At 43.4% G+C, this 27253-nt stretch overlaps 2 protein-coding genes and 1 pseudogene across 4 annotated transcripts in view; 1 reads left to right on the top strand and 2 right to left on the bottom strand.

Annotated features, from left to right (window-relative positions):
- ZW10 (zw10 kinetochore protein) overlaps positions 1-15797 on the bottom strand; it is a 30559-nt gene extending 14762 nt beyond the window's left edge. The window contains exons 1-9 of one of the 3 annotated variants that reach the window (XM_036259775.1): positions 15628-15797; positions 12995-13129; positions 7842-7943; positions 7330-7407; positions 7019-7178; positions 5531-5683; positions 4913-5104; positions 1734-1897; positions 960-1142 (exon numbers count right to left, since the gene is read on the bottom strand). In XM_036259775.1, coding sequence (XP_036115668.1) covers positions 960-1142; positions 1734-1897; positions 4913-5104; positions 5531-5683; positions 7019-7178; positions 7330-7407; positions 7842-7943; positions 12995-13129; positions 15628-15732 — 1272 coding nt within the window. In that variant the 5' untranslated portion in view covers positions 15733-15797. The remainder of the gene's footprint in view (positions 1-959; positions 1143-1733; positions 1898-4912; positions 5105-5530; positions 5684-7018; positions 7179-7329; positions 7408-7841; positions 7944-12994; positions 13130-15627) is intronic. The other 2 variants (XM_036259776.1, XM_036259777.1) reach the window with 2 other exon arrangements.
- A 2029-nt stretch (positions 15798-17826) lies between these two features.
- Positions 17827-20996, top strand: CLDN25 (claudin 25). The gene is given in 4 exon segments (XM_036258195.1): positions 17827-17832; positions 20342-20408; positions 20411-20920; positions 20923-20996. Coding segments are annotated over 4 exon segments (657 nt in total).
- Positions 20997-26909: 5913 nt separating this feature from the next.
- LOC118627755 overlaps positions 26910-27253 on the bottom strand; it is a 53832-nt pseudogene continuing 53488 nt past the window's right edge.

A 27253-nucleotide genomic window follows, 5' to 3' on the forward strand; every position in this document is an offset into this window, starting at 1 on the left:
CTTTCTCTAACTAAGATGGGAAGCCACTGGATTTTGTCAGAAGAGTGACATAATCAGTGATATTTATGTTAAACAAAAAACACCTAAAACCCACAGCACAATTCCTGGTAATAAGTAGACTTCAACTCCCTTAAAAATCCAAAATTACCTCAAAATGTGATAATATCTATGCCCTCAAAGGACTAACTAACTTGCTGAAGTGGACACAGTAACAGGGTACCCCTAAGAAGAGCGATGACAGAAGGGGGAGAAGGAGAAGAGCCTAGTACCTGCAGTGATAGAAGAAAAATGGTTGAGAAATTGTCGTCTAAGAGATTACCTTAGTCTATGTGTTGCTTTAATCTAATACTTTACATTTACCAAACATTATTTTACATATGTAAGGTATAGAGATAGGCAAAAAAAAACAGAAGAAAATATACAGAATTATCTAAGATGAAAGGAGTAACTTACCCTCAATGCAAATTAATTAGTCCACTAACTTTGCAGAAAATGTTTACACCCTACAAAGATTACATCTTTTTGTTTGTTTTATTATTTTAACTTCAAAACTAGTGCCTCTATTAGCCTAAAAGAAGAAGTCAACATTTTCACAACAGAATATAATCTCTGGATATAAACAAAGACTAATTATACCTGTCATAATTGTGTACTAAAAACTCAAGGAATAAAGTTGAGAAAAACCTATAGGTTGGCATAATATCTAATATCAACAATAGTAATCCATTACATTTAGGTAGACTTGTTCAATTTATACAATGCTAAGTACCTTAGCTGGACTTCACAATATCCTATGAAAAAGGTAGTTATTAGGACCACTTCAAAGGTGAGAAAACTAATATTCAGAAGATGAGTAACTCCCAGTGAGCTCAGCAACTGTGATACTCTCTTCCAGTCTACCATGTTCATCTCAAAAAGGAGCTACTTCCTGAACACCATGTATACTATAACCCCAATACCTTCACAGTGTTGTGAATTTCAGAAGTCATTAGGTTTCTAGCTGCCACAATCACATCCTGACACTTCTTGTTAGCAAAATGAGAATTGATGTTATGGGCATATTTCAGCAAATCAGTAGTGTCTCCTTTTAAAAACCTCATCTCCTTTAAGGCATTTTCAAATTCTTCAGTGGATTGTATGATCTGACAAAAACAAGAAGAAATAATATTTACATATAGTCCATTTCAATATTAAAATTTCAAGTTCAATGTATAGAAAAGAACAAGGACCATTTGGTCATTTAAGTTTTAGAACACATCAATTACTAGGTGTAAACTATTATACGTTTTTCCTGCCTTAAATTCATTAGGAAGAGTATCTTCAACAGAAATTTCTGACTCTACTTGGTGAAGGTGCAAAAACCTTTAAAATAAATATACTTATTTTAGTGTTCAAGGAAACACTAAAAAAGGGTAATGCCACATAGTAACTACTATAACTGATACAAGTATAAATAAAAAGATAATTGTTTTTCAAAAGTATCTTACTAAAGAAAACACACTTAGTAAATAGATACTTCCCAATCAAAAGGTAGGAAGCCAGGAGAAAAAGGAAGTCATAGAACATTTGCTTCTACTCCTTATTAATAATTTTCTTAAAGATGTCACTAAAGAACAAAAGATCTAAAAAAAAAAAAAAAAACCCAACAAAAAACAAATCAAACCAAACAAAAAACCCGACACCAGTAAGAACCTCCAGTCTCTTAAAAGCTCCTGCGCTCCATCTGCGCTTACCTCCTCATATTGCTGTAACTTGCTGCTATTTGTTGGGATAGAATAAACCAAACAGTTTTTAATGAGGCACTCAGATAAGTCCTCCCAGATCATGTCACCAAGCATCTCAGCCAATATGATCTTAGGTGTTTTTTCATTTTCTAGACCAGTATCAAGAGGCAAATCTGAATTCAAAAGAAAAAGTTTTAAACAAGAAACCATTCTCAGTCTGGATTATTCTCTAGCTTCCTGGTGTTCTAGAATTCTTTAATTATAAGATGATGGGGGGGGGGCAGATACTTCTACAGCTATCTTAACTGACTTTGTGGGGACAAAGCATGGCATACAATCATTACTTTATTTCTCACTGCTCAAATGAATCATGTGCATTGTATTACTGTCTGTATTCTATAACAATAAGGTATTAAGCCATCTACATTATAACCATCTACTGCTAATCTACTGATCTGATTCTATGAGAAGCACTCAGAAATTATGCATATAAAGTTGAAACTAGTTTAGAATAAAACCCCAGTTCTTTAATAATAAATACTTTTTGTGTATCTTTGCATAGGAATTGAGTGTTTATCCTAATAAAAATACCAATAAACACCTTACATTACAGCATATCTAGTCTAGCAAATAATATTTCAATACCTCTTCTACAGTATACGTTATAGGGTGGTGTTTTTCCAACATATTTAGAGAGAATTATATTTAGAATATACTATTATATTAAGAAATACTTAGCCCTGGCTGGTTTGGCTCAGCGACTAGAGCGTCACTGTGGACCAGAGAGTCCGGGGTTTGGTTCCGGCTAAGGGCACGTACCATGGTTGCAGTTTGTCCCTGGCCAGGTTGGGATCTTGTGGGTGGCAGCCAGTCAATGTCTCTCTCACATCGACATTTCTCTCTCTCTCTCTCTCTTCCCCCCTCTCTCCCGCTCTATCTAAAGATAAATGCAAAAAATGTCCTCGAGTGAGGATTAAAAAAAAAATACTTATCTTCAAAATATTCTTGGAACAAAAGTAATGCTGGCCAAATATTCAATAATCAGAGATTTAAAAAAATGGAAACTTTTTCTACTAAGGTCACATTGCATATCAACAAACTAAAAGTGAAGTTCCACGGAAAGAAAAACCTTATTTGTGACCTCACTAGACAAATGCGAGAATTGAAATTAAACCTTTTCATAACACATATCAATAATAACATTATCATATTCCTAATAAAACTCAAAATGTAGATTTTAATTGTAAATTGGCTGCCAAAAATACCAAAAGAATTTTCAAAATGCCTTGCTTATACTGATAAATTCAGAGCTTTTAAAAATTTTATGCAAAACTGCTTTGAATTCCCTGTTAATAATAAGTTGATATATGGGTTAATAAATTTACTTAACTCATTTATAGTTTTGAAACAGATATGCTTTTGCTTCAAAGTCAAATTCATTTAAAAGGAAAAAAAAATGTATTGATGTAGGTGAAAATATTAAAGAAAAATGGTTTTTTGGCATTCAATACAGCTATTGGAAATTTTTCAGAATGTTTGGAACAACTTGGGTACAGAACTTACTTTTTCAACTAAATTTTCAGTATGTTTGGAACAACGTGGACATGGAATTTACTTTTTCAACTTTAAGTTTTATGACATCTAAATGACAGATCAAGTATTCCTAGGAAAAATTTGCATCCAGATTGAGAAGTATTGTAAGTATAAAATAGAAAATCTGGAAAAGTTCATATAAAAATGTAAAATAGCTCATTAATAATTTTTATATGATTATATATTAAAATTATATTTTGTTCTATTTATTTTTTTGTTAATCCTCACCTGAGGATATTTTTTCCACTGATTTTTAGAGAGAGTAGAAGGGAAGGAGAGGGAGAGAAGAGTGGGAAGCGGGAGAGGTCTATCGATGGGTTGCCTTCCACGCAAGCCCTACACAGAGCCAGGGACCAGGCCTGCAAACCAGGTGTGTGCCCCTGACCGAGAATCAAACCTGGGACTCCTCCATATGCAGGCCCACATTCTAACCACTGAACCACACCGCTGAGGTTTAAAATATTTTGACTCTATTGGACTAAATAAAATATATTATTAAATGGTAAGTTCACATTTCATTTAACTTTTTAAATGTGGCCACTAGAAATTTTAAATTACATTGTGTAGTTTGCATTTTATTTCTATTAGGTCATGCTGATCTAGACGGTAGAACCTATGTGCAGCTACCATCTTAGTTAAGTGGTATAAATATATACAGCAGCTAGCTCTGTAAGGATTTGTTGAATGGATAGATGCATACATATCAGAGAAGTTTGGTATAATACAGAGGTGTGCTCACACCATATCAACCATTTTGTACCTTTTTTTCCTCCTTAAGATCATAACATAAACATTTCACCAAACTATTAAAAAGTATTATATTCCTATTTTGCTTAGTTTTTTATTAGTAAAGGCCACTACATTTTGGCATAATATTTCCCATATCTAATGATGTAACAACATGCTGATATAATGAACTGTTTGATAGCTTTCTTATGCTGAACCATCTTTGTACTCCTAAAATAAACCCTTGGTCACATGTCCTTTTTAAAGGTACTATTGAACTGAATATTTTCTTGATGTTTGCATTTATAAGTCAAAGGTAAAATCATTCTATAGTATTTTATCTGTGAGTAAGCAACCATTATTATATTTTGGTATCAAGTTTATGCTGGTTTTTAAAAATTCATTAGGATACTTCTCATTGTTTTCTATTGACCAAAAAGCTTGATTAAAAAGGAGATTATCTGTAATTTAAAGAACACAGAATTTAGCCATAAACCTTCAGTGCCTGATGGTGGCCTCTGTAGTGTCAACTCTTTAATAACCTTTCAAATTTCTTCTACAATTATTGGTATGTTCAGAGTATCTGCTTCTTGGTAAATTTTAGTAATTTATAGTTTCTAGAAAATCATGGCAAAAGCATAACATACTTGCTGTGACAAGACTAACACCACTAAGACTAATAAAGAAAACCCCCAAATTTACTCTCTCCATACCCACAAGAAGGTAACTACTTTGTTCCCATGACATAATCTACTCACCTCTAATCTTCCATTCACTCAGATTGTGGGTATTTTTATCTACTTTGAAATAATATTTACTTAAAAACACCATAATGACTTTTCCAAAAGCACTGCCTTGAAGATACGTACCTAGAAGATGTTTCTGGAGCACTTCCAGTACCAGCCTGACCTTTGCAAAAACTTCAGATGGTGACGGATGCTCCAAATTAGTCACCACAGATTCAAAATGAATGACAATGATGTTAGGCTGGCTTTCCACCACAGCAAAAAGGGAGGGGCAAGATGTCAGAGGCCTGAGGATATACTTCAGCAACATCTGACCTGAAAAATTATGTGACATTCATCAAAAATCACTAGAATAAACTTTTACATAAAAACATGTCCAAAAAAAAAAGATCTTTGAGTCTAACAACAAAAACACATATATTGTGACATTACACACCACACACTGTGCCCTGTATATTTTCCCATTGAAGTATCCTTGATTATCTACAGATTTTATTTCAATTATTCAAGAAATCAAATAAATAGCAGCAGCTATTTTAAAAAAGAAAAAAAAGTATCTAAGCCTTTAAGAAAAAGGCTAATATTTATGACAATTCCATTTAATGAATCATGAGGTCAAACCCATGAGGCCAGATCCACTGTCAATGTTATCCAGAGAATATCTCATAATGTTTTCTGTAATTCCTTTAACACTGGACCTTCTGAGATTTCATGTAAATGAAACAACGTAGCGTGCCTTACCAAATGATTTAAGCTTGGTATGGAGCTCCCCAAGAATAGAAAATGCCAAGAGGACAGAACTGGTTGGTGGCACAGGGGTCTTCTCTTCATTCTGAGATTGTTCAGTGCACAAATGAAGCTCTGTTTGTAGGCAAGATTCCAAGTTGCTGGTATCTAAGTAAAAAAGGGGAAAAAATATCAGCTATCTCAGCAATACAATATGTTCCCACTTCCATTCCTCAGAGCCCATTCTCTACCCAGATCCCTAAATATGTAGTTTTATTACAATACACTTCCATGCAACCAAACATTAATCATGACATACATGTCCTTGGTATCACTTTAAAATAGGAAATTCCTTTTTTAGTATGTTCAAGTAATCAAACTAAGTACAAAAGCAAAGGGTGCGCCTACAATAAACACTCACTAAACATGCATTGAATAACTAAATTAAGGTAAGGAATGAAAGTGAGACCCTAGTTTCACTTAAGACCTCTTTTTTGTTCTTTTTCACCAAGTAAAGAGAATAGCTGGCCAAACAAGTTTAACAGAAAGGATGTGTTGTAACAAAGAATACATCTGCCATCTTCTCATAATTTTAGTCTGTTTGGGGATAGAATCTCAAATTTTCCAGATTATTTCTGTTAAAATATGTACCTAAAATATGAGTGTGTGTGTGGGGGGGGGTATGTGTATGCATGTGCATATATATAGAATGAATTTGGAGGCTAAAGTGGATATGAGAACAGGAACAGAAGAGACTGTGAGGTTTACCCTGAAATAAGACTAAATTTCAAGATTCAGTGTTGGAAAATATACCAAGTTTAATGGCATGTCCTTTACATAGATCCTCAGGGGTTTCACTTTGTGAAAACAGGACACTGGAGAGGGCGCACACCCAGAGATGGGCAGAGGGACTGAGAGCCAAATAGTATAAATAAATGCCAGGGACAGAGTTATCCTATTTTTTCATCTTGCAAACTACCCACATCTCATGATTTTGTCACCCTTTTCCCTCAAGGAGTGAGAAAAACTGAGTCAAACTCCTGTCTCATTGATTCCGGTCTTCATTCCTCAGCGAGAGAGAATGGTTGAACAGCTTCTTAAGCTTTCTAGCCAAGATAAACTACTGGGATTAGGACTGTTGGGAACGGGACCATCCTACTATGCAGTGGAAACTTTGTGTGGTCCTAACTTGCTACCACCTCCTCTACCACACATACCTTCACCACATGGACCCCCACCCACCCAAGCATCTTCCCTATTCTCTGCTCCTTCCCACTGAAAGGGAGAGAAAGAGAGATGTAAGGGAAGTAAAGTGAGGACACTGTAGAGACCCAGATGAGTTGGTCCTAACAAGCATTTTGCCTATGTGAGAACTCAATATAGATTTGCAAGACTAACAGATGAAACCTTCTCATCTACCAATACAAAATATTTAGAATATATTCAGAGGCCAAACTGGTTCAGGCAGATTAAGCAAAGCAGTCCACCTGAGGTCAGTAGCACCTTTTGATGGTGGGAACTTCCATATAATCAGCTTCTGCCACTCTTCACCAAGATGGTACAGTATGTTCTGTTTCTGTATGGTGAGCTCCATGCTGAGAGGTTTCAACATTTTTAAATCAAAGCATTTTCTGGATTTTAATAACTTCAAGCATTTCTGTGCCTGGTAGTGAAATGGAATCAATGTTAAACATTCCACCTGGACTCAGGGCAATTCAATTATATTTATATAATGATAAGGAATATATGGGACACAAATTTACTAAAAACAAGAAAGTACAAAGTGTTCGTGCTTTGGAGAAAGCATTTAATACCTCTTCTAGACGCTGAGCAGCAGTGACATACTTCTTCTCTGCTAATGCACAGTTATATTCTTCAATAGCCGTAGAAAACTAAAAAAAATAGTATAGTTATTAGGTATTTTATTTTATACATCCATTATTTCAAGCCTGTCTGCTTGTTTTTAAATTATAAAAAAATACCATAGCCCTGGCCTGTTTGGCTCAGCGGTTAGAGCATTGGCCCGCAGGCCAGAGAGTCCTGGGTTCGATTCCCACTAAGGGCATGTACCTGGGTTGCAGTTTGTCCCGGGCCCAGGTTGGGGTTGTGTGGGTGGGAGCCACTCGATGTGTCTCTCTCACATCGATGTTTCTGTCTGTCTTTTCCTCCCTTTCTCCCTCCCACTCTATCTGAAGATAAATGCAAAAATGTCCTCGGGTGAGGATAAAAAAAAAAAAAGATATAGTCAGGGGATGCACATTTAATGAGACCAATGGGAAAAAAATTACTTTCTCCCCTCCAAAAAGTTTGATTTGAAGTTACTGACCTCTTGTAGCTGTTTAAGCAAACTTAGGACTACTGAGTCTCTTTCCAACTGTTGCTTCAAGTCTGTAAACTCAGCAGTTGATACATGAAGATCCCGGCGGACCTAATTCACATATCAAAGACAAGTATATTTTAAGCTATACTATATCTAAGAAATAAAACATTCATAGCTAGTCAATAAGCTTTTTAGATGAATATACTACATTGAAATTTAAATGCTGGTTAAGATTGGGATGTAGCAGGAAGAACCTTGAGTGGTCCACTTATTGCAAATCCTTATCCTATGCAAGAACGCCCATCCCCATCAACATAATACCCTTGTGTCACCATCTCTTCACAGTTCAAGCCACATCTACCATCAAATCGTATTCACCCAGATTACTAGAAAGGTATCCCCATTGCCAACTCATTCATTCTACAGTAGGATGGCTCTCTTAGAAAGGTTTTCTTATGTTGAGTCAAAATCAACCTCCTGTTCTATCCCACCTTTTCAGGGACTTTGCAACATCAATTATTTCCTTTCCTCTCTACATCTTTACCTCTCACTATTTCAGCCTTCATTCACGAAATACCTAATAAAGCATGTCTCCTCCCATCAGATTTATGTATGTTAGAATTTCCCCCATCTTTAAGAAAAAACTTCCTCCACCTCAGCAACCACCCTATTACTTAGTAGGTACCTTATTTCTTTCCTCCCTACCACAAATGAGTTTCTTACAAGAGTGATCCATGCTCACTGTCTTTACTTTCCTACCTCTCATTCACTCTCTAACGCAGTTCTGCCCTCACCATTCCACCGAAACTATTCCAAACAGTTGGTGCCAATCAACATTTTGTTGCTAAATCCAAAGCATGCATCATCAATTTTAGCTATTTATCAGTACACTGTTACTTTCCTTCCCTTAGTTCTAAGACACCTTTCTCTACTGATTTTCCTCCTTTTCTTTAGCCATTCCTTCTTATTTTCTTTTGGGAGTTTCATCTCCCCTCTGCCCACTTCATACATAATGATATTCCTTTCTCCTTGGCCTTCTTACTCAAAACCAGTGGTTCTTAAAAAATAAACCCTTTTTGCCCTATCCAGGGACATTTAGCAATGTCTGGAGACACTTGGACTTGTCACAACTGAAGGAATAGAGATCAGGGGTACTGCTAAACATCGTACAATGTACAGGATAGCTGCCACAACAAAGAATATTATCCAGCCCCAAATATCAACAGTGCCTAGGTTGAGAAACACTATACACTCTCTCTGGGCAACCTCCTTCATTCCCATGGCTTCAATTTCTAAGTGCTGCTATCTCAGGTCCACACCATTTTCCTAACCTCCAAACATGTATACGGATGGGGTGATGTGTAAGCTGTTCACTAAATCCATTCGCCCACTTTCCCACAGTAACAACACATGGCTACCAACTAGACTAAATGTTCTAGCGTCCCTCACAATTGGCTGTGACCATGTGTCTAAGAGCTTACCAATGGTATATAAGCAGAAGTGAGGTGCACCATTTCTAAATCTGGACATTAAGAAAATGGGTGTGCCTCCTCTGTGTGTTCTCTTTGCCCTTAACCTCCACTATAATCTGCACATAGGAAAAAGACCAACTTCATCCATGCAAACAACAACAAAATCCTAGAGTCATGCTTCTCAAGCTGTGAAGTACATACATAACATTTGGTGAACCATATTCAAGTGCAGACTCTGATTCAGTAGGTCTGAGATGGGCCTGAGCGCCTCCATTTCCAACAAGCCACTAGAAGCTGCCACTTCTGCTGCTCTATAGACTGCTGAAAGACAATTTTTAGGGTTCGCTCACATTTTTACATTATCTTGCAAGTGAAGCAATAACTGTCTTTAATTCTAGCTATCTTTTCAAGGGTGTCTGTGTGGTAAACAACTTAGAAAACAGAGGTGATATTTCCCTCCAGAGCAAAAAGCAGGCATGCTCACTACCAGGCTCCCTACACTCAGTACTCTACAATGCAACACTGCACACTGCCCTTTAGGAGCTGGGGCTCGGGACACTGCAAAAATGCTCCTACTCTGCCTACTGCTGTGACTAATAAACTGCCCTTCATCTCACACCCAAGGAGACTATGTCTTCTAATAACATCCGTGAAATAGAGGCAGACTAACTTGCTGACTTGCAAACAAGTTAAAACCTCAGATCCACACCACAGTTCCTGACACAGCCTCCTGGAGTAGCTAGGCCCTAGGCTGTAGAATCAGTCTGCTAACCTAGACTGCTAGGGTTAAAAAAGATGTATCTTGTTTGAGCCATTACATTTCAAGTTGGCTCACTCCTACTCTCTTGCACGCTCTCTCTCTTTCTTTACAACAGTCTACCCTTCATCTTAATACAACCCCAATGTGAAGCTCCATTTCGATCTCCCTTAGGAACCCCATATTTAAACTAATTTCTCCTACAAAAACCTACTCCTTCTCCTGATTCTCTATTTCAATGAATGGCCAATCAATGACCAAGTTCCCCAGTTATCCTTGATTCCTCTATCTTTCACTCCCCACATCAACAAGTCCCAAAGATCCTACCTCTAAAATGTCTCTAGGATTCACCCACTTGTCTCCATCCCCGTTGCCACTGACTTCAGAGCAGGTCACCGTCCTGTCCTGCCTGGTTACTTTAACTGCCTCCTAATGCTTTAACTGTCTTCTCATTTCACTCTCATTTCCCTCATGATCTTTCTTCAAACTGCAAGCAAATGGGATTCCTAAAATTCAAATCTGATGTCACTCCCTTGCTTAAAATCCTCCATTGCTTCTAGTCCCATCAAGACACATCCATACTACCTACTGATATACAAGGTCCTTCCTTACCTTTCTAATCTCATGTTCCTTCCCACCAAACCCTCTAAATACAGTCATATCAAATTCTTGCAGCTCTCCAAAGTGACATCTCTCCATTACTTCCATGCTTCTGCAATGCTGTCCCCTCTGCCTAACTAAAACACTTTTCCTTCCTCTTTTACCTAATTACCTATCACTTCAGGTTTTGGTTTGGACACTATTTCCTAGAGAAAGCCATCCTTAGCTACATCTCTCTAACTTGATTATTCCTATTTAGTATGTATCACACTATTTTACTGTTCTGTAGCAGGCATGAGATTCACAGTTTAAAATTAAAAACTGTCTAGTCCTTCAACTATCACAGTGTCTGGCACCTTATAGATGTTCAATAAATATACCGAATGACTGAATAAACCCCTTTATAATATCTACCTATTGAATCAACTCCTCTTCTCTAGCCATAAAATTGAATCTTTTTCCTGTATGACAGGGGTTCAAATCTTGAAAGTGTTTCTTACGAAGGTGAAACACCTCATCTTCTTTCACTGTTCTTCAGATGGTGTGGTGTTCAGGCCTGGACCATCCCATTTAAACCAGCCATCTTTCAAAATAAAATGACCAGAACTGAATCAATTTCACCAGCCATAATCTGGCCAGCAAAAGATATAGAGACCATTAATATTTTGTTCCAGACACTTCATTTCTAAAAGCACAGTCTAAGATTGCACGCTGACTTATTGATCAAACAAATACACATTGAAAATATAGTTGAAATGTGCCAAAGTTGTGGAGTAACAGATTTATTTTTATTAAAACTTCTACTCAGAATGAGTGGGATACTAGCTATTAAATAGATTTTTCTAGGTAAGTTAGTGGTTTCCCCACTTGTGATTCAAGTCTTATAGAGAACTTTTAAAAACACATCCGTTCACTTCCTTCTTTAGTGACTTTCACAAAAAGGAGAGATTGGGTGTCTTTTCTTAAGGACCTTTAGAATACCTCAACAACCTGATTTTGGATATCAATGAGCCCTGAGTGATAATTCAGAAATAGATGTAGAAGACACCTAAGATTAGACAATGTTTAAACCTTTAATATCACTTTGATTTCTTTCAACTGCCTATTTTTCCTGAAAGGAAAAAATCTTGGTGAGGTAACATAAGTGAAAAATGTTTTTAAAATTATAAAGCACATATTTCTGTTTGCAGACCAGCTTATTTCTCATTGTGATGACAGCACCCTGGCAAACACAGTAAACATTCTTAAAACCTGCCAGACTTTCGATGAGAACTTAAGCAAACACTAGTCCCAAAGTGACACAGTACAAGATGGGCAAGAATTCTCTGTGTGTCCAGAGAAAGTGGCTTTACACAGGAAGTAGAGTGGCTGTGATTGGTAAACCAAATCAATTTTCCAGAAGGCCAAAAGACAAAGATTACCCTGAAGCTTCAATGTATTAAGGCCAGCTGCAGATATAAGAGAATACTGGCCATTAAGAGATTCAAATATTGCCCTGGCCGGTTGGGTTCAGTGGTTAGAGCGTCGGCCTGCAGTCCAGAGAGACCGGGGTTCGGTTCCAGCTAAGGGCGCGGACCTCGGTTGCAGTTTGTCTCCGGCCCTGGTTGAGTTGTGCGGGTAGCAACCAATTGATGTGTCCCTTTCACGTAGATGTTCCTCTCTCTCTCCCTCCCACTCTATCTGAACAAAAAATGGAAAAATGTCCTCGGGTGAGGATTTAAAAAAAAAGAGAGAGAGATTCAAGTATTGCCTGGCTGATGTGGCTCAGTGGATTGAGCATCAGCCCATGGACTGAGAGGTCCCAGTTCAATTCCCACTCAGGGCACCTTCCTGGATTGCAGGCTCAATCCCCACTGTGGGGCATGCAGGAGGCAGGGGATTGTTGCTTCTCTCTCACATCAATGTTTCCATCTCTCTCTCTCCCTTCCTTTCTCTCTTAAAAAAAAAAAATTTAAAACATATTTAAAAAAGAGATTCAAGTATTTTAAGAGGTGACAAGATGAAAGGCCAAATGATCCAGTTCATCTGTTTTTATTTTATTATGAAGACAATAAAATCATGAGATTATTTTTAATTATAAAGTCCTATTCAAATGCAAGATATTATTAAAGCAAAAAGTTTTTTACCATAAAGAGAAATTTTTTTAATTATATTTTTGGAAAGATTTCTATTTTAAAGTTGAAAGTCACCCTGAAATCATCTCATTCATCTTCCATTTCCCAATAAGGAAAGTGCGGTCTTGAAAAGTCATACAGAACTGAATTGTCGTAGAAATCAGGAAGCTGAACTGCCTCCCTACAAACCTACTCAGTATAACAAACTCTTCTTACCTCACTCTCTATCCTGGATTTCAGCAGGTCGATATCATCAGACAGCTTATCCACTTGGGTAACCAGATCCTGTGCACTTTGCATGCTAGGCAAGAATTCACTGTACTTCTTGCTGATCATACTGCACACCTCACCCTATAAGGCAGAAACATTACAACAAAATGAGTAGGGAACTCTTTTAAAAACATGTCTTGCCCGGGCCTGTTTGGCTCAGCGGTTAGAGCGTCAGCCCACAGACCAAAGAGTCTCGGGTTTGGTTCCTCAGTTGCAGTTTGTCCCTGGCTCTGGTTTTGGGGTCGTGTGGGTAGCAGCCAGACGATGTGTCTCTCTCACATCGATGTTTCTCTCTTCCTCCCGGCTCTATCTGAAGATACATGCAAAACTGTCCTCGGGTGAGGATAAGAAAACATGTCTTCCACTCTGGCATGGCTCAGTGGTTAAAGAGTCGATTTGTGCATGGAAGGGTCTCAGATTTGCAGGTTCGATTCCTGGTCAAGGGCATGTACCTGGGTTATAGGCCTGAGCTCTGGCCCTGGTCAGGGCACATGCAGGAGGCAATCAATTGTTTCTCCTCTCCTCCCTCCTTCCCTTCCACTCTCTCTAAAAAATAAAAATAAATAAATAAAAAAATCAATAGAAAAAATATCCTCTGATGATTAACAAAATTAAGCACATATCTAATAGAAAAGAAAGCAAGTGGGTAAATTAAATCCATAATCTATATACCTCAATCAATTTATGATTTTCTGGCTTCTTGCTTATAAAATTTAAGGCCTCATTTTATAACCCTAAGTTGATAGGTTTCATCATTTCTTTTCATTCGAAATAATTTAATAAACAAATTATTGACTACTTTGCACTAAATTAGTTGATGCTTTGGAAGAGACAGGAATAAATTATGCTTGACCACAAATAAGTTCCTTTTAGGTTAAAAGGACAGTACACCTAAGTAACCAGAATACAGAAATGCAATACAGCGACAGTTCACACCCTCCAGGAGCACAACTGAGAAAGGGGTCACCTCTGCCCAAGGGGAAATGGGGATCCTCTCCATGCAGAAAACCGCATTTGAGATGGAACTTGAGAAACGGCTAAAAACACTACAGGGAGAAGATGAAGAAATGGCAACATAAGCAAAATCTAAGATCTGGGTGGTTTTGGGGGGCTGAACCCGCCTGGAGCATGGAAGGTTATTCTCAGTTGGCCGAAGACTCAAGGTGGGGAAAGAAAGCCGGGAAAGGAAGGATGCGTCGGAGCACACGGGAAGGAGCCACGCTCAGGTGTCTTAATGATCTGTCCTCCTCCCATCACATAAAAGTGGTGGAAAATTCGAAACCCGCAATGAAGAAGAGATGCCAGCGACATGAACACTGAACGTTTGGGAAACCGTTTTTGTAACCTAGAAGTACTTGGGGCCTTTCCGGCATGACGCCCTCTCCCCCCCCCCCCCCGTGCTCCCCGAAACCCAGATGTAGGCCGCACTCCTCCCCGAACGAAAGCAGCAAAGCAGCAGAGGTGCGGCGGGCAGGCCAGGCCGGGACGGCAGCCCGCAGCGCGGCCGGGGGAGCTGCGCGGCCGGGGGAGCTGCGCGGCCGTGGGTGCTGCGCGGCCGGGGGGACCGTGGGGGCAGCGCGGCCGGGGGGCCGTGGGGGCAGCGCGGCCGGGGGGGCCGTGGGGGCAGCGCGGCCGGGGGGGCAGCGCGGCCGGGGGGGCCGTGGGGGCAGCGCGGCCGGGGGGGCCGTGGGGGCAGCGCGGCCGGGGGGGCCGTGGGGGCAGCGCGGCCGGGGGGCCGTGGGGGCAGCGCGGCCGGGGGGGCAGCGCGGCCGGGGGGCCGTGGGGGCAGCGCGGCCGGGGGGCAGCGCGGCCGGGGGGGCCGTGGGGGCAGCGCGGCCGGGGGGGCCGTGGGGGCAGCGCGGCCGGGGGGGCCGTGGGGGCAGCGCGGCCGGGGGGCCGTGGGGGCAGCGCGGCCGTGGGGGCAGCGCGGCCGGGGGGCCGTGGGGGCAGCGCGGCCGGGGGGCCGTGGGGGCAGCGCGGCCGGGGGGCCGTGGGGGCAGCGCGGCCGGGGGGGCCGTGGGGGCAGCGCGGCCGGGGGGGCAGCGCGCGGCTCCGCACCCACTGCGGCCGGCGGGGACCCGGCGGCGCCGCTCGGGCGCGGTGACCCTCGCACAGCCTCGGGGCCGGCTCGGAGAAGAGCTTCACCGCCACGACGGCTGCAACAGGACAAGTTTCAGGCCGGGCAGTGGAGCCGCCCTCCCGGCTGTACCTTCACCGACAAAGTGGACGAGAGGGTGGCGGGACAGCGCTCTCGGGGAGGAGCCCTGGACACCCCGCGACTTCCAAGCCCCGCTCCGCGGCTCCCGCCCGCGTCGCCCCAGCCTGGCCCGCACCAGCACCCCGCCGCCCCGCCTCTCCCTCTCCCTCTCCCCCGCCCAGGCCGCCTCGGCCCCGGGCCGTCGGGCTCCCTCCCCGCTCCTCCCCAACCAGGCTTCCAGCCTTTCCGTCCTATGCTCCCCAGCCAGCCCACTCCTGACTCCGCTCGTCCCCGCGCTGTCTGCCCTTCGCCCCCCTCCTCTCCACGCGTCACCCCAGCATCCCGCGTCCCTTTTCAGCCAGCCACCGGCGGCCGCCTGCACCTTGATCTCCTCCACCCGCCGGGTCAGGTGGCTGATCCGAGTGCCCAGATCCTCCTTCTCCAGACTGCCCGAGTGTGCCAGGACTTCCGTCACGAACGAAGCCATCGCCGCGACAAGAACAACGCCGAGTCCCTCTCCGGGCTCCAGCGCGGCAGCCCCAGTCCCGCCAGCAGCCTCGGCGCGCGGCCGGCCGGGAAACGAAGTCTCGCGCGGCCCAGACCGCCGCTCGGAAGGCGACGGCTGCACTACAACTCCCAGCAGGCACCGCGACTCCCCGCCTGGAACCTCCACGGCGTCTCGTAGTTGGCAAACTTGGTAGACGCAGTTTCTTTCGTAGCTGTTTTCAAAGTTTGAATTTCATGACCATCTTTCACTAGAAGAAATGAAATGTTTTTACTCATCAGTCCTAAGAGAACCTTTCTCAATTGCAAAATGCTTACCTATGAAATGTATCTAGCCAGAAGACCCGACGAGCCCACCTTGAACTTTTTTCTTAAATATTCGCGGTCATGGGCTGCATTGACCTTTAGAGCCTAAATGAATGGTGCCCTCTAGAGTTGTGCAAAGAAGTGGCGCCACCTCGTTATAAAAAAAAAAAGTCTGCCTATAATTACATAGGTTTCTATTGTATGGTTTATACTGCATCTATATACACATATACATGTATACTACATCTTTGTACATATACATATATTACATCTACATAACATATTACCTGTTTATAGTATTTATATTACCTAGGTATAAATAACATTAGCACTGTGTGGACTAAGACAAGATACTCAGCACTTTTTATCAGAGAATGCAAGTCAATTTTATAAAAAGCTTTTAAAAATTGTTTCATTATTTAAATATGTTATATACTGAAAGATGTTCACAATAGATATAGACACATACAGAGGTAAAAGATGTATAGCAAATTATTCTTACTGAGTAGTGGACTTACAATATTTATTCTCTGTCCCTGTTTTTCTATTTTTCTGCAAAAAAGAAAAATATACTGCTTTAATTAAAATGTTATCTTTAATTTTTTTTTTTTTTAATCCTCATCCGAGGATATTTTCCCATTTTTGTTCAGATAGAGTGGGAGGGAGAGAGAGGAAGAGAGAGAGAGACAGAAACATCGACGTTAGAGGGACACATTGTCTGGTTGCCTTCAGCATGACCCCAATCAGGCAGAGCCTGGGACAAACCGCAACTGAAGTTCATGCCCTTGATCGGAGCCAAACTCGCAACCCATTGGTTCTCAGGTCACTACTCTAACCGCTCAGCAAAACCGGCCAGGGCTCTTTAATTTATTTTAAGTTGTCTTTGCGGATTGACCTCAAGTAGATGCTGAGCCTAAGGTCCTTGTCAATTTTAAGTGTCTATGGGATGATCTTCTTATCCTAGTGAGGCAAGGGCAGCTTCTCATGACATGAGCAGAGGAAATGAAATGTGTTCAGACAGGCAGTACAAACCATGACACCCTAGGAGGTTCCTCTTCATAGAAAACCAAATCAACTTCTGTTTGGTAGACATGTCAGCCTCATTTTGAATTCTAAACACTGCTAATAATAAATGCCCAGTGAGGAAGAAGGACGTGCAGACAAAGTTCCTGAAAACTTATATAATTTTTGAGCAACTACTATATGGCAGACACTGCTAGGCTGGGAATCCAAAATATGTAAATAAATAATTCCAGGAAAACATGATCGTTACTATTTTGGAAGTAGGTGAGAGATGGATCCATATTTTGTGGGACCTAAATCTTATACAGTTGCTGGGAGAGGGAGGACTCTTTAAGGAAAAGAATATAAAAGAAATACAAAATTAGGTGCAGGCCTTGGAAAGGGCCTGTGCAACTAACGGTCCTGAAGTTAATCCCCCTCTGGCAAAGGTACACAGGGCAGAGGAGGAGCAGCACCCAGTCTCCGATGAAATCAGGGAAGTTTCACGGTAGGAAGGAATCTGAACTGCGCCTGGAAGGAGGTGTCACTTTGAGGTTGAGGTTCTAGGTTCTTCCTCTAGGAAACAGATCCATGTGTACACAAACACAACTACAGAAGCTTCTCCTCTCTCTGGGCAGAAAGGCCACTGGATAAACTAAGACTGTTCCTCAGGGTTCCAGGTAAAGGGGGGAAAGAGCCAGAACTAGGCTAAGGAAGGAGAAGAAAGGGCATCCAGATAGAGTGGGATTGTACACACAGACAGTCAATCATGCAGGTAGGAATGAATAGGTGAGTAAATAAAAAGAAAGTAATAAATGGATAGGTTCCGTTTTCCCTCACTAACCTGACCTCCATAGTTCATACTTACCATGGTTTATATGCCTCCCAACTCACAGATTTTCACAAAACATCCAGAAAGGGTTCTGAAGAAAAGGCAAGGAAATAAGGAGCAAGGTCTGAAAGGATTCCTCCTGATTAGTCATGGCTCACACACGTGCGGCATGCCTGTTGTCAGGAAGGAAGTATCAAACACAAATCTGGATGGATGTGCAGTACAAGCAGACAGTGTTCCCAAGGATCTATATTTTGCCATCGTGTTGATGAGAACATGTGGCTGTTAAAAGAGCAGCAGAAGAAGCTTACAATTTGAAAGAGCATCCATTTGCTTCAAAATAGGATGCAGGGAAGGCCGGGGTGGGCGCAGGCACGGACGAAACAAGATCAACATGAGTGGATAATTTTTTTTTTTTTTTTATCCTCACCAGAGGACTTTTTTCCATTTTTTGTACAAATAGAGTGGGAGGGAGAGAGAGAGGGAAACATCGATGTGAAAGGGACACATTGAGTGGCTGCCACCCGCACGACCAACCAGGGCTGGGGACAAACTGCAACCGTGGTACATGCCCTTAGCGGGAACCGAACCCGGGTCTCTCCGGACCGCAGGTGGACGCTCTAACCGCTGAGCCAAACCTGCCAGGGCATGAGTGGATAATTTTTGAAGTAGGTAATAGGACCCCAGATTTCTTTATTCCATTTGCTGTACTTTTGTATATGTTTGAAATTTCCCTATAATAAAACATAAAAGAAAAAAGAGCATTCCAGATGTTTTACTGGCCTCCCTCCACCCCCAAACCACATAATCTAATCAGACTGCCTAGGTGTTGAGACATCATGCAAATAAATGTGATACTGCCTTCCCCTTGTTGGCTGTGTCACAGCACGGCTACCACCTTCTCCTATGCACAAGGTAACCAGTAGGCTAAAACTAATAGGGAATACACTGGTCAACGTTTATGTCTCCAATAAAAGAATCCCCATTTTCTTCTGTGTTTTGCCACACAGATTAACGCAAGTCCGCAGGTCGTGTCACCAGCACGCAAGCGCAGTGCAGGAGGAATCACTGTTGTAAACTGGAGCCCAAACCATGAAATGTCACCGTCTCAGCCACCTGGCTCAGGAGTTAGGTCTGTTGCTTACCTGTTGGGGAACCTCAGCAAGTTTTATCTAACACGTATCTTACAATGGTGGTGTGAAAGTTAAAAAAGGATAAAATATCTAACCAAAGTCCGGCATTTAGCCACACCCTGTAAATGTAAATTATTTCTTTTCCCGTCAGGACCCGCCTCCTGGCAGCGGTGAGGAGCAGGAACCGAGCTGGTTTGCGTGTTTGTAGGCGCTGGCCTAGCCGCCCAGGAGACCCGGCAGGGCGCACCTCCCTGCTGATACATCCTGGGTCTCCGTGGGTGCCTTGGATGGGGGGATTTTTCATTTTTTTCTGCTTATAAAAATACTAAATGATAAACTTATAAAATACGTAGACAAGCACAAATAAGGAAATAAAAACTATCCATAATTCTTTAACTAAAATAACCATGGTTAACATTTTGTGGTATGGGATATATAGAAACATAAACAGAAATACACATAAATATACACATCTGGATATATAATGGCTTTTTTTGTGAAAGTGAAATTGTAGTCTAATACTGTTTGGTCACCTGCTTTTCTCAGTTAACCACATATAAAAAAATTTTTATGTCATTAAAATTTCTCCTATATCGCTTTAAAATTGCTGCCTAGAATTAAACAACGTGTACAGTTATTAACAATATTTCAATGGACATTTTAATAAATATTTGTATATATTCACAGCAAATTAGGCTGAGTGCCCGGAGGCGTGTGCTGGGTCGAAGCACGCACGAATCTGAAAGCATGAACCACGAAGTCAGGTCGCCCTCCCCAGAGAGTGCATCACTGTACATTCCCAGAACCTCACTTTGACCGCAGAACTGGGGAGTAATTTTAACCTTAAGTTTATGAATTTTCTCATCAAATATGTCTGGCTTTTTTGCCTCCGCGGGGATCCTCCCCCAGAAATCCAAACCCACATCTGATTTGGAGGCTCCCCTAAAGCCAGACACTGCCGAGCCCCCGCACCTGCCTCAGCACTGCGTGGAGAACAGACACCCTCTCCAAACCTGGAAGACCTTCCACTCGGCCCTCCCACAGTGCCCTCCACCAGCGGTTCTCAACCTGGGGGGCGCGACGACCCTTTCACAGGGATCGCCTAAGACATAACAGTAGCAAAATTACAGTTATGAAGTAGCAACAAAAATAATGTTATGGTTGAGGGTCACCACAACATGAGGAACTGTATCAAAGGGCCGTGGCATTAGGAGAGTTGAGAACCACTGTGCTAACCGGTCACTCAGACACCTGGTCTCCTGTTCTTTCGCCTCTGCCGTGGGAGCAACCGCGGCCCACAGTTTCTGTGTAACGCCCAGCTCGGGGGACTGCTCTCTCTCCTTGGCTGGGTCTGCTCCTGTGTGACCACCATCCTCGCCCTGCCCAGTGAAAGCCTCCCAGTCTGGATCTGAACGCAGCAGAGCCCTGGCCCCGGGGCCTTTGGGAGGTCTGCGTGAACCAGGAGGAAGTTGCCACTGTGGGCCAGGCCTTTGAGTTCTTATCTCTGCCCCGGGAGTTCCAGGTATGTCCCATCCTCATGGTGGCCTCTCGTGGGCTGGGATTATTGGGGCTTCTGCTCTCCGGCTTTGGGTCCGAATGCTGCCAGTTTCCCAGGATCAGGTGGGGATTTAAGAGGCGGCTTTGCATCCTAGGAAGGACTGTGGAGGCAAAGGTTTCAGCCATCACTCTCTTTCCAGTCTCTCGGGTGGCCCATGCCACAATCCAAGACTTCTCTGATGACAGCATCCCTGAGATTGTACCTCAGAAGGATTTTGAAGATGCCCTCTACCTGGGCCGGGCTGCTGGTATTTTCCTGGCCCTTGGTGGGTTACTACTCGTCTGCTTGGCCTTCCTGGGAAAAGATGTGCCCTCTCTCCAGGTGGCTGGTCCTACAGCCCCCAATACTGTGCTCCAGCAGGGGAGTTTGACGGCCCCTTCTATCTGATACCAAGATCTAGGGACCTGTTCATTTAGGACTAGCTTCTGCCAAGGGATCTCTGCAATAAAGGAATATCAGTAGAATCTTTTCTCTTCCTTACCCTTCATCACTCTTCATTTGTTTGCCTCATTTGGTGGGGCGGGATCACTGTCCTATTTGTTAAGGGTTTGACTATCTTTGTGATATGGTGATTCTAATTTCAGAATAAAAAATCAAGGCACCATTTCTAACAAACATGTTTGATGCTTTATTACTAAGAAAAATATATTATAAAATTGCATCCATCATAGAAGAGTCTAGTGTGAATAACCACTGTACATGTAGCTAGAAACGCTGAAGAATATGCCTTGACAAATGAAAATGAATTACTGGACTAGAATAGCACCTTAGGATAATAACGCTCCTTGTGTCTAGTTTCTGCATCAGGTAAACAGTTTAATAGGGAGTTTCACAATGTGTCTTTGCTGTTCTGTAGATTCTTAACATCCCAAAGACATATTCTTGTTTCTGCTTTGTTATGAGACTGTGAGTGGTGTGCTTCTGTGTCCTCGGCATGAAGGTAAGAAAAAGAGTGAGTGAGTGTGGTAGGGTGATCAGCCAGCCTGGTTTACCCTGAACTGGGCACTTCTAGTGTGAACACTGAGAGTCCCAGGCACGCCAGGACAAATTGGTTACCCCAGCGTGGCTGTGCCCAAGAAATGTATTTTACCATATACACAATCATGTTATAAATCCCTTACCTTTTAACCCACCTATCAGCAGACCTAACCAGGGTGTGGCTACTAATTTCCTTTGCGTGTCCCACCCGTACCATCGGACCCCCGTTTTCTCAAGGTGAAGCATCGTGCTTGCTCATGAAGCTGTCAGCAGAAACCCCCTGCGCTCTCCACCCTGTTCCCCTCACTGCTACTACCCCCGCAACTGGATGAAAAAGAGCCAGCACCAACCTGTCCACGATTCCACAAGTAAAGGGGGAGAAAAACTGAGGGTGATGGCTCCCAATGTCCCCAAATAAGTGACTTCTCCCAGTTTGGACGCCTGCTGGATGCTTGCTGCACTGAGACCCCTCCCTCCCGCCTCCCCTTGCCTGCCCAGCCCTGATCTCCCGCTGCTTGTACTCAGCCGGCTCACTTCGCTATAGAATAGCTCCGACAGCCCTGGCCTGCGGCTCAGGTGGTTGGGCATCCTCCCGGGCACCTGGAGGTTGCTGGCTCCATCCTGGTGTGGGGCGTGCAGGAGGCAGGCAACTAATGTTGCACTCTCACATCGATATTTCTCTCTCTCTCAAAATCAATTTTAAAAATCTTTAAAAACAAAGCAGCTCTGACATAGCCCTGACATCTTGAAATAGCTGCTGCTCAAACAGGAATATACACACACAGCATCACAAGAATGAACACATTTCCCAGCATAGCCTAGGCCAATTCCCTCCTTAGAAAATCAACCTTTTTTTCTGAGAAAACAAGTCTGCCCAGATGCAACTTCATCTTGTCACCCAGGGTAGGGTTCTCTAGGAGTCATAGTTTTTCCAGAAATCTCCTTGCCCTTTCAAGTGTGTTCTTTTGTGTATGTCCACTTGCCACACACAAATCCAATGATTCTTAGGTAAATAGATTTCTGAGTATAAAAGGGCAGTTTGCATCAAAGTTGTATTCTGGTCTTTTCTGTTCCAATGCTCATTTTATCATCTACCCCTTCTCAATAAATTTTCAGAGCTCTTTGGGCCAAGTTTCAATCAGGAGTGAGGCTCAAATATCCAACTTGTCCTTGGATCCCACAGGATCTACAAGAAGGACCCAGTTCATTATTCATCCATCGGATCATTTATTCACACATTTGGCAAATATTTATTGAGCACCTAATATATGCCAGGCATTGTGCCAGATACCAGGAACAAATGTCAAGACAAAATTTATCCCTGCCCCTCGGATAGGCAAATAGTGGAGACACATATTAATTTGAAATCGCTTAAATAAATAGCAATTGTAACCATGACAAACTTCACGAATTTGGAAAGGTACATGGTTCTATAAGATCATGCAATAGGAGAAATTTAACCTCATCAGGGAGTCATAAATGGGTACCCTCAGGAAGCGATCATTGGCTAAAAGTGAGGAGATGGACAGCAGTTTTAGGTAGAGAGAGACATAGTTGGAAGAGAGCCAGGGCCTGCTGGGCCTGCAGGGCAGCTCGAGGAGGTGTCCAGATGGTCAGAAGCACAGGAAGCCAAGCACACGGCAGGACTAGGAGCTCGGCCCCGGGGAACTGGGCGGTACCCTGTCCCCTTCTCTAACTCCCTCCCCGCTGTCTCCCTCTTACACAGCTGAGTCAGGTTTCTTACACAGCTGAGTCAGGTTTAAGGGTTCACAAAGAACTTTCACATATTTTTGTTTGTTTGTTTGTTTGTTTTTTATCCTCACCCGAGCACATTTTTTGATATTTTGTTCAGATAGAGTGGGAGAGAGAGAGAGAGAGAGAGAGAGAGAGAGAGAGAGAAACATCGACGTGAAAGGGACGCATTGAGTGGCTACCACCCGCAGGACCAACCAGGGCCGGGGACAAACTGCAATCGAGGCACATGCCCTTAGCGGGAACCGAACCCCGGTCTCTCTGGACCGCAGGCCAATGCTCTAGCCGCTGAGCCAAACCAACTAGGGCACTTTCACATATTTTTATTTACATAGATTTATGTAACGTATCTTGAGGGGTTTTAGTTTTCTTTTGTTTTTTTGTTTGTTTTTCTTGAGGTTGGGAGAACAGATCTTTTTGTTCTAATGAGGAAATTGATATTCAGAGAATTTAGGCAACACCCATGACAAGTAATTAGCTGGTCAGGGCTTGAACCAGGGCTCTGATGTCATGGTGGTCTTTAGTCACCCCATCTTATTACTTCGTGGGGGTGGGTTGTCAAGACAATCCACTAGACAGAGGGAAAAACTAGCACCAAAGCAGAAGGAAAAACCAAAGATCTGCAAAGAAAAATCTTGTCCTTTGTGCTTTTGTTGAGGTTTAAACGGGACCTTTGCTGCCAGGTGGCTCACCTATGCCAGCTGGTGGCCTGCGGCCCTCACCTAATCCCCCTGGGCAGGTGCTGACGTTTTCATCAGCGTGTGAATATGCCTTCTGAGGGGATGGGGAAGGAACACAAATTAAAGATTTAGAAAAATTGTGTAGCTGAATGGGGGTGAGGTGGGGGCTGTTGATTGATTCCTAAGTGGCCCACAGTATGTCCTTCCCCAGAAAGGAATGTGATGTGCATTCTGGCCAGAATCCACTTTTAGAGAGAATCTGAGGAAGAAGATGCTTTTCTAAAATAGGCACTGTTTTTATCTGCCAGCTTTGTAGGGGAAATTATGAGAAATAATGAAATCTCGGCTTCAACTCAGCCTTCTCTCATATATTTGTGACAAATTACTCTAACATCAAAACCACTCCTTTACTGTGGTTGCACATGGAGAAGATGTTGTCATATGTACTAGAAACAGGAAAGAACATCAATCAATATCTCAAGTCAAAGCTTTTCTCGCGTGCAAGGCACGGTAAGCAAACCACTCCGGGCCCCTCAAACCTGACGCAGTTAGAAGTCAGGACGTTCAGTGGTGTCTCCAACAGCCTGCCTTTGCGGCGGACTCTCCACCTTGACAGGCAAGCATTCCAGAGGGTTCTTATTAAAATACTGATCTGCTTCCCTTCCGAGCCTCTGACATTAGCTCTTGGGAAAAAGCCCCGAGGGAGCCCAATGTCGGCTAGACACATTTTGGGACGGGAGGGAAGCAGAAACAGATGAATGGGCTTCCGCACTGAAGATGTGTCTTAGCGACCAGGGTAAGGACAGTGAGAAGCTAAGACTCGAAAGGGTTAATAATGTTTTAACAAAATTAAACTCCATTCTGACCAGTTATTCCTGCACGTAAACGCCCGAGCAGTTTTCTAAAAAACCTGGGACTGACACCCAGAGGAACCATAAAGATAAGGGGTTATTGATGGTCATGAAAACTTGGAGGGACCATAAAAAGGAAGGAGATTAATGATGGCCCAGACCTCTGCTAGAGCAGACGCCTTACCTCGGAGGCGACTTGTATCAGCCCTGACACCAATTACGCGGTGCCAAGAGAATGTGGGGGTTTTTTAATGTAGTTTTTTTTTTTATTTTTTATTTTATTTTTTTAGTTTCTGTAGTTTGTAACTATAAAACCCAGAGATCAAAGAGCTTCCGATGCTGAGCTCGAAGTTTGCGACTCAGCCCGCCTGCACCCAGGCGCGAGCAGTAAAGCACTTGGCTCCACCCTGGCCTCGCGCGGTGGACTGATCTCCCCGTCAGACCTTTCAAGAGTTAGGAAAATGTTTGCAGTTGCTGGCCTCCAGTATGGAACCGAAAGAAGCTCGGTTCACCTTCTGCTGTCAATGTATGAAACGTCCAAACCTGTGAAGAATTTTGTGAGTTTATTTAAGCCAAACTGTCGACAAATGCAGGGAAGCAAAAAGTCAACGGGTTGAGATAGCTCCGGAGAAGGGCAGTTTGCACCTTAATTTATACGCGGCAATCAGAAGGGCAGGCAGGGGTGAGTGGGTTCCATGAAACCCACTGGCGATGGATGAGGGCGGCGGGAGAAAGCAGAGCGAGGAGACCTCTGGGAGTGGATGGGAAGCAATGTGCTAGACACCTTCTTCTCTTACCCATGTGGGCGCAGGACAGTTAACAGTCAACAGTTAACGTGATAATAATAACGATGAGGGGATGTGTGGTTTCTGCCCTGGTGCATGGGTTGTGTCCTGAGGGGTCTGGAAAACAGGAAGTTACCCCACATGTTACCTAATAAGCTCCATTAAGGTGAAAACTGACCTTTGTCAGGGAAGATGCCACCTCGGACTGGACTACCTGTCATAAACCACTTTTAGTTCACAAGTTTACATTTCAGACCATCCTCTGTGGTGGCTTTAGGTCTCTGAGTTTGCAAGGCCACCACGCAGGCCTCCCCGAGCTTGTCAGGTTAGCAAGTGGCCCCTCTCCGTCTACACCGCTCTCCTAATTGATGGATTATTTTTTAAGCCAGTCGTTCTTTTACCACCTCATCCACATTTATAGAATGTGGGGTGGGCTGTTCTGTGGTCCGGGAATTTGAATAGAGCCTCAGCCAAGTCCCGCAGGTGATCTATGCCCCATAGTCTAAACTTCAGTCAGGGTGGGGAACCTTTTTTCTGCCAAGGACCATTTAGATACTTATAGCATCATTCGTGATAATTTTTAAATTATTTAAAAATTAGCTTGCTAGCCCTGGCTGGTTTGGTTCAGTGGTTAGAGCATCGGCCTGCGGACCAGAGAGTCCCAGGTTCGGTTCCTGCTAAGGGCACATACCTCGGTTGCAGTTTGTGTCCAGCCCCTGTTGGGGTCATGTAAATGGCAACCAGTCGATGTGTTTCTCTCACGACGATGCTTCTCTCCCTCTCTCCCTCCCACTCTATCTGAAGATTAATGCAAAAATGTCCTCGAGTGAGGATTAAAAAAAATTAGCCTGCTATATTGGGTCAGGCTAATTTGGTGAGGTGTGTGATGTCAGCTAGTGTTGATTTTGCTAGCCTAATTCAGCCCGTGGGCTGGACGTTCCCCAGCCCTGAAAGAGAGTCTCAACACATTGCTACTCAGAAGTAGCCAAACTGGTCAGCTCCCACCCAACAGCATCCAGCAGCCATGCGCAGATTCATTAGGAGGACCCCCGAGTGGGAATTCCTGACAGCTGGGGGTGCTGTGAGGCTCCCTACCCCTCCCTGTGAGGAATGAGGAGGAGAGGGACCTCAAGGGAAGGACTCACAATGGGAGTTATTCCCAGGAGAGACCAGTGTCTGAGACACACCCATCCCTCCCCTGCTGAGCTGCAGAAACTCCCGGCCCAGCCCTGCTGCCACCAGAATGGTACTCGGGAAAGGTCTTGAAAAACCTGAGCTGTGTTTCAGGCACAGCGATGGGTGCCTGAAATGGGGACATGGCTGGAGCAGGGCATGGTGGCGCCCTGCACTTCTGGGGCACGGATGGCGAGCTTTCTGTTGCCCACGTGCATGCTGACGAAGGTCTGGGTGGCACTGCCCCAGAACACTGCTGGGAGATGTGAGTTACCAGGGCAGGAGTGAGAACTCTGAGAGGTCAACCACAAGCTCCAAAAGCCACATCAGGGACCATGCAGAACCCATAGAATGTCCACACAAGAGCTAGCAATTGGATTCTTGCCATAACAAGGGACATTTGAGAAGGAAGACAGTATACAGTAAGTCCTCACTTAAGTCATGGTAGGTTCTT

This window comes from Molossus molossus, unplaced genomic scaffold (genome assembly GCF_014108415.1).
Source record: "Molossus molossus isolate mMolMol1 unplaced genomic scaffold, mMolMol1.p scaffold_m16_p_13, whole genome shotgun sequence".
NCBI classification, from domain to species: domain Eukaryota; kingdom Metazoa; phylum Chordata; class Mammalia; order Chiroptera; family Molossidae; genus Molossus; species Molossus molossus.